This window comes from Meleagris gallopavo, chromosome 2, assembly GCF_000146605.3.
Source record: "Meleagris gallopavo isolate NT-WF06-2002-E0010 breed Aviagen turkey brand Nicholas breeding stock chromosome 2, Turkey_5.1, whole genome shotgun sequence".
Taxonomy (NCBI): Eukaryota; Metazoa; Chordata; class Aves; order Galliformes; family Phasianidae; genus Meleagris; species Meleagris gallopavo.
In genome coordinates this window covers 21,628,093-21,645,092 of record NC_015012.2, presented here as the reverse complement: position 1 = coordinate 21,645,092, position 17,000 = coordinate 21,628,093, and the positions used below count along the sequence as shown (strand labels likewise).

The 17,000-nt window shown below is 37.9% G+C and overlaps 1 protein-coding gene across 1 annotated transcript in view; it reads left to right on the top strand.

The window, feature by feature from the left end:
- HHAT (hedgehog acyltransferase) overlaps positions 1–17,000 on the top strand; it is a 146,583-nt gene that overhangs the window by 29,400 nt on the left and 100,183 nt on the right. The window contains exon 8 of the mRNA XM_019612693.2: positions 12,253–12,288. Coding sequence (XP_019468238.1) covers positions 12,253–12,288 — 36 coding nt within the window. The remainder of the gene's footprint in view (positions 1–12,252; positions 12,289–17,000) is intronic.

The window sequence follows — 17,000 nt, the reverse complement described above, 5'->3', positions numbered from 1 at the left end:
TTATCCAGAGTGTTTCAGAGACAATACAGTAGAACAAAAATGTGTATTCTAATCTTCTAACTTCTCATGAGCTTTCTTAAAAAAAATAAAAAATAAAAAAAAATCATGGCATTTCTGCTTAAAAATCAAAAGGTATCTTTTCCTTATTCTATATTTTCAGAGGTGGTCTCTGAAATAAGGAAGAATCATAGGATGGTTTGGGTTGGAATGGACTTTAAGATAACCTAGTTCCAGCCCCCCTGCTTTATTTAGAAAGGGACACTTCCCTCTAAATCAGGTTGCTCACAGCCTTATTCAACCTGGCCTTGAGTACTTCCAGGGAGGGGACATTTGCAACCTCATGGTGTAGCCTGTTCTAGTGTCTCACCAGTCTCCCAGTAAATAATTTTTCCTGATATCTAGTCCAAATCTTCCCTCTTCCAGTTTAAAACCATCTCCCCTTGGTCTCGTTGCTACCTGCTCTTATAAAAAGTTCCTTACCAGCTTTCCTGCAGACCCCTTTCAAGTACTGGAAGGCTGCTAAAGTTTTTCTCGGAGTCTTCTCTTCTCTATGCCTAAGAGCCCCATCTCTCTCAGCCTGTCCTCTAAGGGGAGGTGCTTCAGCCCTCTGATCATCTTCATGAGCCCTCCTCTGGACCTGTTCCAACAACTCCATGTCCTTCTTGTGTTGGGGGCCCCAGAACTTGCTTGGGAGAGCAAGGTAGAGGGGCAGAATCAGCTCTCTCAACTTCTGGACACACTTCTCTTGATGCAACCCATGATACAATTGACTTTCTGGGCTGCAAGTGCACATTGCCAGCTTATGTTGAGTCTTCCATCAATTGGCACTGCCACATCCTTCTCCTCAGGGCTGCTCTCAAGCCATTGTCCACCCAATTTGTATCTGTGCTTGAGATTGCCCCAACTCAGATCCAGAACCTTGGCCTTGTTGAACTTCATGAGGCCCACCTCTCAAGCATGTTCAGGTGCCTCTGAATAGCATCCCTTCCCTCTAGTGTGTTAACTGCACCGCTCAGCTTGGTGTCATCTGCTAACTTGCTGAGGGTGTACTTGATCCCTCTCTCCATGTCACCTACAAAGATGTTAAGTAACACTGGTACCAGCATCAGTACCTGAGGAAGACCACATGTCACCTGTCTCCATGACACTGAGCCGTTGACTGCAACTCTGAGTGCAACCATCCAGCCAATTCCTTATCCAGGGAGTGGTCCATTCATCAAATCCATTTTTCTCCAACATGGCAATGAGGAAGTCATGTAGGACAGTATCAGATGTTCTGCACAAGTCCAGGTACATCATTATTACACGAGGACTATTTTAAAACGATAGTTGATTTGAGCAGAATCTCATCTGCAGTGTTGAAATGACCTAGTGTTTGTGAGTAAGGAGAAATTGTATTGAAATCAATGGATAAAATAAATGGATATCACCAAAGTGTGCAGATGCATGAATACCTCAATGAATGTAAGCTGTGTTAAGCTTTCTTTTGCCTCTTTTAAAAGTGGAAGTCAGATCTGTTTTGTGGTCTGTGTGTCTTTTTTGGTCAAGTGTGCTGAGTTAGAGAAAAAGAGAATTTCAATAGCATGATACTTATAGCCTTATCTGAACAAGAAAGGAAGCAGAGGAGTGGTCATTGACTTTTTTTCCCTTAAAGATGTGGGATAAAAATTTTGGATATAATTTTGACCTTGTGGAAGTCACTGTCAAACCCTTGATTGAATTTAGTGATGCTAGGATTTGACTTTAAGAACTCTGCTGGCACTGGACTTAAATGGTCTTGCTGAGTGAAGCAAATCTGTAAGTGCTGGTAGCATCAGTAGGACATAAGAATTTACAAAATATGAAGTAAATGCTTGAGAGGGCCTTTCATAAGAATAATGTTTAGCACCTACTTCATTTTTTATTATTTTTTTTTAAACTGAGGCCTTTCACAACTGCAAGTAGCTTAGTGGGGACAGCAATGTTTCTGTCTGTTCAATTAAGAGGATTGATTTGGAACGTGTACTTAACTACACAGTTGATAAACATCTCTAATGCCAAATGTGTCTGAAATAGTCAGTTGCTATTTAACTGTGCTGTAATTAGTGAAAACTGAACATTTGTTTATTATTGTGTTGTCTCAGCTGTCCCGGGAAGGTTAAATGGTCACATTTCATCACATTTAACCACAGTTATGTGAATTAGAAAACAAGAATGATAGAAACGACTGTTAGGTTTGGAAGACTTACTTTTGGTTCAGTTATAGGAAATAGTAAGTTAGTAAAATGTAATTCATCACATTTTTGTTGTGAAAGCACTTTAGTTATGAGGATTTCAGATACAGATAATATCGCATGACGTGACTTCTCATGTAATATGCTACTTATGTCATATTTATATTATGCATTTGTTTATTATGTTTTGTTCATTATACTACCCTAACAGGTACTTCTATTTATTTAGGAGATCAAATTCTAGCAGCACTCAAAAATGTTATTGTAACAAACTGTATCCAAGCCTTGGTTTCTGTAGTTGTGTTTGGAAGTTTCACTAGCGTAAGGCGATTCTTTGTGTGGTTGTTACTTAATATTCTTTGTACATGTACTAATTTTTTCTAATTTTGATGTTCACTGTTGGATCATATCATGCATGCGATATAAACACAACATTCAAACATGAAGCCTACATGCCAATATCAGAGTACTTAAGCTGCTTGTCCAGCTGCTGGATGTTCATTTAACTACAGAATTGTTACATGCTTTTTGGTATTGAAATAACATATTTCTAAGTTGAAAAATAACATCTTTTTTAATTTACTGACCTGTTACATTTTTCATTAACGTTTATGATGTTTAAAACCAGACAGGTCTGTGATGTGTTCCTTTTAGCTAATAGTCACCTGAGCCCATGAAAGATGTGTCAGTTCTGGATTGTTAGTCACTGCCTCACTGACAGAGATAACAGTTAACTGCTTCTGACATCAGCTAAATTAGTGCAAGCTACAGTTCCACTTGCCTACTATAAGGCTCAATTTGTTAGTTATAAGTTTTAAAAGCCTCCTTAAATCTCTTCAGTAGAGGGGAAAAAAAAAATCTATTATTTGTCTCTTAGGAGTGCAAAAAGAGGTCATAACAAAATGCTTTAATCGGTCTTGTGTCTAAATTGCATAATTACTGGAATTTTATTTGTGTAGTAACTGCTTTGACACTGAAATTTGAAATTGCTTGGCTTTTTTTTTCTTTTTCAATGAACATGCCAGGCCCACCTACTGCTTATCACTGATGAAGCCCATCTTTTCTAATATTAAGCATGAGATCAGTGTAGATACAGACTATTACTACTGCACACATTTGGCAAACAGCACTTTGTCTGCTCACAACCACTATAGAAAAATGAATAATAGCTATTAATAAACTTTGTTCCATTTGCAGCAAGGCTAGAGAACTCTCCTTGTAATTGGATGGTTGCTCTTCTTGGCAAGCCTTACTCAAGGAAAACTGAAGGAAATCTCACCCTATGGGAGTTTGCCAGTAATGGGCAGGCATTAGGCTTCAACTGCTTTCCAGGAGATACTGCAGATTTCTGAAGAGCCAGGGAAGGCAGGAAATTAAAGTAGTATTTCTTCTGAAGAGTCTTAAGAGAGATTAACAGAATACGAATGAGATTTGCTCTTTTTAAGAAGGTGTCTGCTGAGGTGTATCACCAAAATCCAATGAGAGGCATACCTGAGAAACAAGAAGTAATTTCTTTCTTAAAGCCTCCTATGTAGCCAGACCTATGTATGAGTTCATATTTATTCTAGAAATGACTGATGCCTGCTCGAAGTTGTGCTTGGGTCTCTGGCCAGGAGATTGCTTAAAAGTAAATCACTGCCTGGAATCATTAATGCCTTACTCAGACTTTCAGCTAGAATACAAGTTGAGTGTTTTAATTGAAATGAAACAACAAACCAAATTAGATTAGTAATCTAATTTGTATGCTGGAGGCCACTAGTAGTTTATGAAATCTTTTTATGCAGTTCGTGAAAAAGTTTTCTCACTGGGGCCATCCTTTAATTAAATTTAAATTATTTCTGTTGTACAGCTCTCCAACTTGAGCTACCAGCTGCTAACTTGAATGCCACAGATCTAACTCCAGGACTCTCATTGATGTTTTCAAAGGTGAATGTGTCCATAACAAAATGCATGCTTAAGTTGAACCATAGCCCGTAGCCTACATTTTGCTCAAAGTCAGTCCAGGTATTACTGTTCCTATTGAAATTGATGAGGGTTTTCCTGCTGCTGGGTTGGGATTTCACTGGGGACTCTCTATCCTCATAGGTATGGAAAGCCCTATTCTCTCCCTGTGACTCCATGCAGGAAGAAAACTTTACTGCATGTAGAAGATTTAAAGTTTACTCTATTCAGCTTTGAAGCCATCACTTATTTACAGTGCTATTTTATGAGGTGAGGCATATGCTTCGTGTGCATCTTATTGGTGCCAGAGCCACGCAGCACTGAACTGAAACTAAGGATGGAGATATCCAGGATGTGCTGAACGTAGTGTTAGTGCAGATTGTTCTAATAATGTAGGAAACCAAAAGGAAACTTAGTATTGCTGAATCACTTCAGGAAGAAATAGATCAGAAATTGGAAGTGCTTTATCTAAAATGAAGTGTTAAGATGTCTGTATGTCCTTAAGCGTCAGAGAATATGATGAAGATATATTTTATGCATATAGAAGTTCCATTTATTATTACCATAGCAAAAAATTGTTGGTCAGACATGTGATATAAAAGCATTTGACAGGCTTCATATTTTTTCTTTCAAATAAAATGGATTTTTTTTTACCATCTTGGTTGAATATATATATATATATATTTATTTATTTATTTATTTTTACACTGAAAAGAAAGCTGCTACTACTGGTTTGCTGCATTGCAGATAGTTAAAGCTTAAAATCGCAGCTCATAAACAAAGGACAGCCTATTGAAGATTGAGACCCAGGCTTAAACTTGTACTTAAGATCTTGGTTTTCAAAAATACATTCAGATCACTTGGAAAAACAACTTTCTAGTTGGGTTGAGCCAGGTTTTATTTTGTTGTATGTTTTATGGTATGACTGAGATGTTTTGGTTTTGAAAAGGAAAAGATATTTTCCTACAGTTCATTTTGAAAGAATGCATTGCAGAGCCTGAAGAGTATGCAGTTTTTTTCCTAATTTCAGCACTGTATCAGGGAGTAAATGGTGTTATCAGCGTACGGATCGGAGTTCCCCATGTGTCTTGCTCTAGTTAAGAGGCTGAAGATCATCGTAGTTGTGTGTAGCACGAGTCCCCAGAAAACGTTGCAATGTGGCTTTCAAGGTTCTGGGTTCAAAAGTATATTCCATAATTTGAATCATAGATAAGTACTTGCTAAGGGTTGTTGTATTGGATCTCATTTGTCAGTATTACCTTCTTCATCATGTGTTTCCCTATCTTCATTTTAAAAACTATCAACAATAGATAGCTTTGTCTTTTCACTTGAATATTTTCAATGCTTGCTATGTTTTTACTCAGTAATTGTCATTTTTCTGTTTGAAGTTGGGCATCTGCTTTCTAAATAGTTCTTCCAAGCACAGTGCCAATTACTTTGTTTACAGTGAAGCGTGCTATTTGTCACTAAAGAGAAGTTCTGCAATGAAAGTGTAAGCTTTGAGTAACCTAGCAGAAAATAGCATGTCTGAATCCATGCAAGCTGTAAAAAGACACAGGTGTCTCCTACAAATTATGGATGGCTTTCCCAGGTCTTTATTTAATAATGAAGATGATGATGAATCAGTTGGTAGCAGTCATTACTTGGAGAAAAAAGAAAACAAACAAGTTTGTAAGCTTGTAGTCAAACCTCTCTAGGATTTGCTGTAGGAAAAATTTGTAGTTCTTCAATTGAGACACTAAAGTTATAGACCTTAGCAAAGTATTTACCCAAGTTTTGTATCTGTTTTCCCTATAATCATATTATTCACTGGACAAGGCTCCAAAATATTTTTCAGACTTATACTGCACAGTTGTAATTACTTGTGATTTAGAAGCCTTCATCATTTGAAGGTTGCTGAGTAGGGAAGTTGCCAGAGACAGCATTGCAGGAAAGGTTAGATGAGACAGAAGAAGCAGGAAAAGAAGTTTAGCACTCCAAAATGGAGGAACATCCATCAGTTTACATGGTCTTTCGGGCATTGCTACTCCAAGACATTGCTTGAGAAACAAGTGAAGCAGCCTTTTAAAAACCTTGTGTCAGTGAAAGCAGCTATCGTTCAATAATGTTCCAGTCTCCAGTGCAAAATGTTCTTTTGTATAGAGGCGTAGTCAGCAACTCACTGATGAAATGTGGGGTTTATTTGCAAAGACTGTTAATGGAAGTGCTGGTTTTGTAAATGCTTTTCTGGACTTACGTGGAACATACCCTCTGAGGGTATGTGAATGAGCTGGACTTCGTAAGGTCAGGTTTAACCATGTTTATAACGGGAGGAGCTGAGCACCTTTGCTGAAATGTTTCAAAACTTAAAGGCTTCTTCTGAGAGATGGAGAATACCCTCAGGGTAGAGAGTACTGAAACTGTAATACATAGCAAGCCCCTTGTTGGTGTCATCATCATGACAAATAGTTACAAATCTTGCTGATTGGAAGAGATCCCAGTGCAATTGCTATATTGTGCTTGTTTCAGTGAAACATGGCGTAGAATTGCTCCTTGTTTTCCTTTCCTACCTACAGAAATTACAACATTAGGTCCTATTCCAGAGGTAACATGACTATTTTTAAGCTCTCTAGGATATTTTGGTCTACAATCCATTCTCTAGCTTTGAGGGATTGTAGACTTTTCTGATTTTTGAATGCTTCACAAGTGGCAAACTGTCCCTATAGATCTACTTTGCCAAAGGTAGAGCCCAAAGGTAAAATGGTATCACTCTCCCTTTGCATGCAGTCAGTGCAGTTTGTTAAATTGTGCATTAGTTGCTGAGAAAATGTTGTGCTGGCTCTTAACAGAACTGGCATAGGCAAACAAATGACCTCATTTCTTAAATAAAAATATTGACGTTTCTGACAGCATAGATTATTCTAGTCCAGGAGCTCCACAGTTATAAAGATATTGCTCCTGAGAGGATGATGAACTTTCGATTGTTCAAAAATGTGTGGTATATACCCCATCTTAACCATAACAGCTCTTTTTGTGTCCTTTCCATATCAAAAGTGTACTTGGTTTTCTGCAGCAAAGATCTGCAAGTTTTTTTTTTTTTCCAGTAAGTGTTGGATATATTGTAATCTTGATACCTTGCCTTGATGCAGAAGAAACTGTGCTTTCTCTGCTAGTTTTCTTCACTTATTATGTTGCAATCATTAAGGAATAGGTTTGAATGGCTTTCTCTTTTGGCCCTTAAGCCTGTGCGTCTTGATGGGTGCACATCGGGAACCTGTTAGGGTGTTCTGCTCCTGAAAGTAATTATTTCCTATTCTTTAGGATTTGATTCCTGTCCCCTGCTGTGAATCATTGGGAATGGGATCTCAGACTTGAACCTCATGAGATGGGATCTTTTAACAAGTCAAAGAGAGTCATGATCAGTGGTGCCTAGTACAACTAATGAGCTGCGGAGATTGTGTAGAGATTGTAGTTGTGGGGTCAGATCCTTAACTAACTTAAGGTGGCATAACTTCTGTAGATTTAAAAGTTATATGGAAAAGGATCACATAAAGAGATGAAAAGAGAGGCTTTGTACTTGTTTTTCTAGGAGTTATCAGGATTGCATTTTTTAATGAATGTGCTTTTGCTATTGACTGTGGTTCATATCAGCATGTTTCTACCTTTTCCTTTTTTTTCTTTCTCTAAGCCTTGTGCTGAATGCAAATTCGGAGGCAGCTTATTGTGTTGTGCGTTTAGCTTTCCAAGCGGACACCACACCACTGTGAAATCATTTTTTAACCATACCTTGAGGACAGAAGTGTTTCCTTGCAGATAGATTTCAAAGATTTTGTTTTGGAAAAGGACCTTGTAGGGATAGCATACATATACTGTTAATCACTGACTTCTAGTTAAGATGTTGGGAAAAGATGCATTTGATTGTGGAGGATTATATGCATAATCCTCTGCTGAAATGTATCAGAAGCTAAAACTTCCATGCTTAACAAAAGCATTGAAGTTGCTTACGGAACTGTGATTCAAAATGCAAACTTTCAGATAAAGACACTTTTTATTAAGAAAATATCAAAATGCCTGCAGTGACTAGCGTGATTATCATAGAATGGCTTAGGTTGAAAGGTACCTCAGAGATTATCCAGTTCCAACTCCCAGCTGTGGGTAGGGTTGCCACACACCAGCTCGGGCTGCACAGGACCCCATCCAGCCTAGTCTTGAATGCATCCAAGGATGGGGCTCCACATCTTCCCTGGGCAGCCTGTGTCAGTGTATCACTACCTTCTGACTAAAAAATTTCCTCTTACTATCCAATGTAAATCTTGCCTCTTTTAGTTAGTGATAGGACAAGGGGGAATGGTTTCTATCTGCCCATGTAAAAAGTCAGTCTCCATTAGGTTTGTAAGCTCTTCTTAAGAACTGGAAAGCAAAATTAGGTCCCCCCCAGAGCCTTCATTCTCCATGCTAAACAAGCCCAGCTCCCTCAGCCTTTCTTCACAGGAAAGATGCTCCAACCCTCTGATCATCCTTGTGGTTTCCTGCAGACCTGCAACAGTTTCATGTCTGTCTTGGACCCTAGGCCTGGCTGCATTGCTCCAGATAGGACCTCATGAGGGTGTAGCAGAGTGGAACAATCAACTCACTTGCCCTGCTGGCCAGGATGTAGGCCAGAATGCAGCTCAGGATACTGCTGTATGTATACATTGCTGGCTCGTGTCAAACTTTTCATCCACCACAATCCTTAAGTCCTTCTCTGCAGAGCTGCTCTCAATGAGTTCTCCTGGTCTGTATATGTCTGGGATTACCCCATTCTAAATGCACTTGGCCTTGTTGAATTTCATTAAGTTCACGTAGGCCTTCTTTTCAAGCTTTTTCAGGTCCCTTGGATGGCATCCCTTCCTTCTGTAAATTATGAAGTGGAAATGAAATAATACCCCCTTTAAACAAGCTAAGATACGAAAGATACCCCATTCAGAGGCTACTGCTACTATTTAGATAAACTAGATTTAACCACTTACATCTCAAAAAATTAAAGGTGTATTATGTTACTGATGTTTGAGCAGTATAGAGAGTTCAGCTGGCAAATCATTTCTTACTCATTGCTGTCGATATCCTTTCCTTTGTTATTTTAAAATGTATTTTTCTTTTGTAAAATTGTGCTATTTATAGGATTCAAAAAGGATTTGTGAAGAAACTTAATGTAGTTGTGGCACCCTGAAGTGCAAGGGCTACCACATAAATCCTACGTTTTGAAGTCAAGCTCAACACTGAGTGAAGTTGATTGTAAATTGTGATAAATATCAAATAAGTGTCTTCACTTTATAGAATAATCATCCATGTGTATATGCCAGGCTTAATTCTGAGTTAACTGTTGGAGGCATCCTGTCACCCATCTATAGGTGGATTCCTGTGATGTTGAAGGGATCTTTATGAAATTATTAATACAGTTGCAGTGTGATTGTTCTTTTTTTTATGATTAAAGTTGCTTATTTTCTGATTACCAATTTGCAGTTCAGAAACTGTTACGCAAACCTTATTTCATTTTGATTTTTTTTGTCTGAGAACAGGGAGATTAATTTCTTCTACCAGATCTGTTGCTATTGCTGTCTCACTGTATTTTCAGTTCACTTTCTTGTAGAGTCAAAAGCAGTGTGCATTTAAATATGAATAAGCAGAACAGTTGAAAGTGTCTGTGTGGTAGTATCTTGTCAAAGCTAGCTTCCTGAAATCTTAGTTTGTTTTTTTTTTAGTCTTTTTGCCTTTGTCTCTATAGATGCTTAAAAATGTATGTACCCAAATCCATAGCCTTGTGGATTACTGGTAATGCACTGAGTGCTCCTTTGTATAGTTTGAGACATACAGTATCATTGGTTTTGCTTTTGAAACTAACCAATTATACTGTCCTGTGATGTCTTTGAGATATGGATGCACACTCTGATGCAAATATGCATCTTTTTGTTTGTCGTTGTGTAGTTAAAATACTTTAAAGTACTACTTAAACAGTGGAGTATTGAGAATCTTACATGGTCAGCAGAGCATCAACCTGAGGAATGACAAGACTGTCTGTCTGTGCTGATTTGTGCTAAGGGGAGGCTCTGATCTTTCTTCTACCTTTTTCATTTATTCCAATAAATTGATTCTTTGCCTGTTTATTTTTAATGTGGATTTCATGGAAATAATTTTGATAGCTAATATGAAATAATGATATAGATCTTTTAATAGGAGTATTATTTTGTTAAAAAATGACACAAGTCTACAGCAAAATGCTGCTTTCTCCCTATCTGAATTCACTCTGCCTTAGTTTTGTCCATCCCACTGGGCATCAGCTTTGAACATCTGAGGTTAGCAGGACCACTGAGTTACTGTGCCTATTCTAAGCCAAGTTCTTCAACGTTCATTTCGGTGTCAGAAGCTGATATACTGATGTTCCACATCTCTGTTCTCAAGACATCTAGTATTTATTTTGTCTCTTCAGAAGGTTCAGCCACAGATAAAGAAGATAGAAGATGTGGTTATTGCTATCAGAGGTAGCCAGTAGTACTTGGAAAGATGAGCTTCTCTAAGGATGTCTAAGGTAGCTGGTTACCATACAGTCATTCTCTGGAGCTGTACCAGCTTCCTCTTCTCCCTGTCCCTGTACAAGAACACTGAAGTGTGTGGTCCTAAGAGCAAAAGGCTTTCAGAGTTATGAATATGGACTGTGGACAGCTCTGATGCTTAAGGCTTCTGTACACCACAGGTTATTTTAATGGTGAGTAGGAGCCAAACTGCAGCATGCTTCCAAGCAGGAGGAATGCAGAAAGATAAGAGGATGCACTTTATGCAGTGTAACTACACAGTAATGTAACAACAATATGAAACTGGGAACTTTTAGGAAAGGAATAAGAAATAAAGATCTAATGATGACCACATTCATGTCCCTAGCAGAATGCTGTTTCTATCCCGGGCAGTTTCTACAAGAGAAATTTGATGCGCTACTATCTACCCTGCTGATTTGTTAGAATTGTCCTCCATGTTAACTCCTAGAATTCCTTCAGGTCATCATCTCTCCACTATTATCAAGATGCCATTAATTAACAGTATCTGATTTCTCTTGATATTTCAGGTAGAAATCAGCACACTGCAATAGTACTAAAATAAAATCATATTGAATTCAAATGACTGATTAGTCTTTTTGGAACAAGCTGCTCAAGTGCGTAATATTTGCTTTCAGATTGTGTACACAATGCAAGACCGTTTCAGAGCAAGTTCAGCACTGAAATAAGATGTTTGTGTTTTCCAGTTGTACTGTTATGCACACTATTAATCTGGGATTGTATGGTAGTCCCATAAAAAAAAGTCACACTTCAGACATTAGGTACACTTCTGAAATCAACAGATGTTTAGTTTTCCTGTAGTGTCAAGGATTTGCTTGTACATGGTTGAGAAGCTTGTTCCTCCTGAGCTTGCAGATCAATGGAGGAAACTCAGAAAAGGAGAAAAAGCAGTGGTATTAACAGCCTGCAGATGTTGTAAGACCCCCCAGGTTTTTAGGCACAGTTCTTGTCCTTCAGGGTGATTTAATTTGTACTTTGTCAGAAGTCATCAAAGTTATTTTCCTCCCCAGATTTGTGAGGAATATTCTTGCAAGGCTCATATCTCTGTGTAGTCTCTGTATCTGGAGGAGTGATAAGGGGACTCTGATTATTCTGTAGCAAAGCAATTCTGTGCCTTTTTTTGCAGTACAAAGCACATCAAAGGAAAGAAATATATAGATAGAGTATATGACAGGAATCAAGTAAACTTGCTGGTCATCAGGATGCTATAAAAGATTATTTCCAGTAATTAAAAGTTATGCTCTCTGTGTGTTACGCTACTCTGAATGTTACTGCTTTACTGAAGAAATACTCAAGGGAAGTAAGCTTTTTGTGATGTGAGTCTAAATCTTTTCATATGGTCATCGTTTTAAATGTCACGTCCTTGCAAAAAGGAAATTGCATGCTAAGCTGCTGTTGTTTAGGTTTTATGCATGATAATTTTACATTTCTCTTGGATAATATTAATTATTTTGAAATACTGTGTTTATATAATACCCGACTAAGAAGTATTTTTTCATAATTAATATACAATGCATCTTTTTATCTTACAGAAGTTTTGATGTTGGGCTCCATCGCTTTCTGGTCAGGTAAGCTAATATTTATTTTGAATTGCAAGTGCATATCAAAAAGTGTTTCTATTATTGGTGGAGATGGCCATCTAACTTTGTTACTATTCGACATTTTCTGTGGTAAGATTGCTGCTTATATTTCAGAAACTTTCACAATTTTAATTGGATGTGTAACACAATGTAGAACTCCTAAGGAACCTCTTTAGGAGTCATTTAGGAAAACCTTGAATCAAGAAATGTCATGAGTTCCACTCATTCTGAGGAAATATATTTTTTTCCTTACCTTGTTTTTCTTGCTCTGGAGAAAAACAAACATTTTCTAAAGGTTTTTTTCGCCCTCTGCGTACTCAAGTACCTTCACATTTTTAATAAGGCCTTGAATTTTATAGACAATTGTGACTCCATGGGGGAAAGATTTGTTTTCCTTAATAGAAAGCTTGATTGATTGGATGCAGAAGATGGGCTATATTCTGAAGATGAATAAGAAATGTGAAGTGATGTGGATTTTGTTCACTGACATTTGGATGAATGCCATGATTAAAGCAGGGTGCTTCAAGAAGAAAAGGGAGGTTAATGCATCTGAATGCGTTGTGAGGAACTTTTTTGCTCTTTGGACTTCTTTTATGTGAGCAAAGTCTCAGGAGTTCGCTGAGAATGTATTTGCATTCATTTTCAAAAACCTATCGCTATCTAGTTGAGTTTTTAAAGAAATGCAATGTGTACTTCAAAAGATGGCAAAGTTTGCAGTGGTCCTCAGGTCCTTATAGAATTCTGTGTAAGTTATTTCATCCCACTAAAATGTCACTTTTCGTACCATTTCTATCTGTGAAGGCTTTTACCTTGGGAGGACTAACCCAGTGTGTGAACCAGAGCATGCTGCTGACCTTGCTCTGGTGCTGAATTCATTCTGGTAGGCTACTGTGGATAAAGGCTCTGTTGAGCACTCACAGGTCTGAATCCTTGCAGTTTAAGGCAGGCAGCACTGATTCGCTGACTCCCAGAGTTCTGACCCTGGGTGACTACTCCTGGTTACTTTTCACCCCTCTGGTCATGCACTCAAAACATATTTGTTTTTGTTGGTTTTTTTTTTCTAATGTTTTCAGTACCCAGCTAAATGCTCTGAACTTGAGCTTTTACAAGAAGCATTCAGTTCCAATAGTATGTTAAGTGCCTAGAAGGATTTCACTGCCGTAGGTTCAGCATCACTCATAAGTGCTCTTTTCATGTAGTCCTCTATGGAATCAAAGATACCCTTTTCAGATATAGCTTCTCCTCTAGATTGCCAGCAACATGGCAACATCCAGGGAAATGATAGTAGTTCTTTATCTATACAAAGTCTGGATGCCATTCAGATAGCAATACAAAAGGCATACCTTGCAGAGAAGAGTACTGGGTAGCCTCATATTGATCATCATGCTTTTGTGGTTTAAACAAGTTACAAATAAACCCCCACAAAACACGAGTTCACCCAGTAATCCTTTGTTACAGGAAGAATGAGGTTGAATTAAGGTTATACATACAAACCAGTGCCCTTACATTACATCTGCATTTCAATACGTTGATATAGTTTTTAGTCTACTCGATATACTTAAATTCTGATACCTGTTCTATAATATTAGTCACATCTATTTTTGATCTGTAGACATATTTAAATCATATAAGAAATATTTAGAAATGTGCTACTGTTGTACAAGAAATACAGTGCACAGCAAGATCTCTAGGGAATGCAGGTAACTTCTTAACTAAGAGCGGAATCACAGTAAACGTTGAGGTACTAAGTCTGAACCACTAGTAATGCTTCCACACAAAATAGAAGGCATTTTTCTAATATACTGCATTGTTTTGCATCGTGTGGAGATACGGTACTGGAGTTGTATGCTCACATAATCCCTAGATAGCAAATAGTCATTGAATTTGATTGTGTAGAACACCTTACTTTTGACTAATATGTCCTGTTTCCAGAGCCCACTGTGGGTCTTACAAGCGTGTTCTTTGACATAGCTTTAATAATACTTCATTCTCTATTTGTCACCTACTCCTTTTATTAACTTGGGGATTCCTCAGACACATTTACTGTAACTGTACTGTTAAGGAGGAAATACTGTTCCCTTCCATTATAGCAGTATGAGTTTTGTTTATTTTACTTTATGTAGAGGGGAAAAAAAAGCCATTCCTCAGTAGTTGATTTTTGGACTAGGGAACAGTGGACTTGGTATACTTTCATGTTTGCCATTGGGTTGCTATATGAGTTTTAGCAAGTTACTGCCTTCATTGTCTTTATCTATTTTAATGGTTATTGCTCTAAAGATATTGTAGACTTCTGTATTCACAGAGTATCTGTTGTGCAAAGTCATCTTCGCAGCTTGTGCTTCTCTGTGAAAAATAAAAATAATAACAAAAAGCAGAGTTGCAGAATTGTTAAAATCTATGAATTATACACTGTCTGAAACAGGAATCCTGAAAATTCCCGGAGGAAAGATCAATAATTTATTGATGAAAAATATCATGATGAAAACTGTTTTCATACTACTCATAAAATATGTACTACTGTGTTTGAAAGATCATTTTCCCACTGTTTTCACACAATGATATAAAATGAAGTAACTGTTACTGCTTCATTTAGCTTCAGCAGAATTGTTAATCATGTTATTCAAATCATACAAGTACAGATATAGTTGTTTTTTCTTCCCTATACAGACGATAATAATAATAAAAACCACACAAATGAACAAACAAAAACCCTGTATTTCCTAAATTCTCAATATGGAGAAATGGGTTTATTATCAGAATTTGGAATGCATAAGAGTAGCTTTTGGGGTAGCAGTTAAGAGGGGAAAGAGGAAGAGTCTGCAAGGTGCTGTTTGCTCACTGAAGCTATTTCATCCAGTGCTGAGATTAGGGCATCAGATGAAATAAAATCTTGAACCTATGAGGATATTTACTGTCTTAATGCCAAAAAGTGCTTCCTTTAGGGCAAGGCTGTTTAAGGGAAAAGAATGACAGTTCCTGGAGGCATGATTCTTTTGAAAAATCTCCCCACTTTCAGCACTGCTGTGCCTTTGAAACTGTATGAATAATTCATTGGGATGCAGATGTGGCTTTGAAAAGAGCTGTGGGACCATGCACCTATAACGTTACCCAGAGGTAGCCATCTGTTAGCAACACATACAGCTCACCTTGTGCTTTAGCTTATTGGGAGTTGAAAGTTATTTAGGTTTTGTTTATTTCCAGGTACAAAGATTCTCCAAACAGAAATCTTCAAGACCATCCCCTTTTCTAGTTTTCTTAGGTGAAGTAAGATGTAGTTTGGATTCTGGGATCAAATTCTAATACTTGGTGCCGCCTCTACTGATCTTAGTTTGAGCTGATACCTGCATGTAAGGGCAGAGGGGTCCCACAGAGAAACAGTGATAGTGGTTCTACATATGGCACTCTTGAAGAAAAAGATTGCAAGGAAAAGACATCAGCTGACTCATCTGTGCTTCCTATTCTCTGTAGAATCCCATAGGACTCCTCATATCTTCATGCTACTCAAAAGAGTAACATAATGAATTATCTAATAACTTAATTGTTCAATCCATTTAAACAAGAAGTCTTTTTTTTCCTTGTTACTCTACTCTGTTCAGAAAGGTACCACTGAGATCACATCATGTGAAGTCAAATTCTTCTAAAGTGCAGACGCTCTTAAAAGACAACACACAGTTCTTTACTGAGATGTCAAGAAGTCATTATTGAAGTGTAACCTCTATGGGAACTGTAGTCAATTGCTGAAGTCCTCAGCAATATTCAAGCTGTCCCAAGCTTAAGAGAGTCTTACTGTTCAGTGAGAGCAATAAAGGAAAGTAGTTCTTGCTATCGCTGTTTTATGTCTGTTTAAAAAAATAATTAAACATTTGAACTTTCCCTTTCTTACACTCCTAGCTACTGGGAAGTCAATGTCTTCTGCAAACAGCCCTGTTTGCTTTGTATTGCATCCTTTCCTTAATTCTATTACTGGTGATTCCAGGCTCTGACAACTAGACACAAATCTAGATGCAGATTTTCTGCTGGAGTGCAGCTTATAAAAGATGTTCGTTTTCTGAGAGCCGAATAATGCTGAAGTTATACAGTCTCTTTGCTGCTTTGAACGTGGCTGCCTATAAAATGCTATTGATGTTCTAATATACAGCACAGTACTAAAGAGATTCTAGTTATCTTGAAGCAGGATCGATAGAGGTATTTGGGTAACTGTCTCTGTCTTTGAAGTCACTATGTGTAAAGTCCCACGGGGATACATCCTTCCTCCACTTTTCTCTTTCAGTTTATCTGCTGTTCCAAAACAACAACAACAACAACAACAAACCTGTAGCTTCTCAGCTCATTCTGTTCTGATCACAGAGTCATCCTCACCGCATGAATGACAGTGTGTGGCCAAACTGTCTTCTGCAGCAAACTAGGCTGTGGTCTTGAGAACAAAATCTTTAGTGTGTGGCTCTGGGGTTGGTTGGCTCACAGACCCTTGCCAATAGGTGATGTGGTAAGATTACACCAATTCTGTCTTCCTGTGTCCTATCTAGTCCTCTAATGGTGTCTTGGTAGTTTAACCATCAGCGTGTCCCTTCTCTCTTTGTAGGCTGTGCTTTTAGTCAGCATATTACATTAGTCTTTTGCTACAAAAAGTGTCCATAACAGTCTTCACCTTCCTGCAGATACCTTAAGAAAACAAAGACAATAACTCCCCTTAGGAGTAC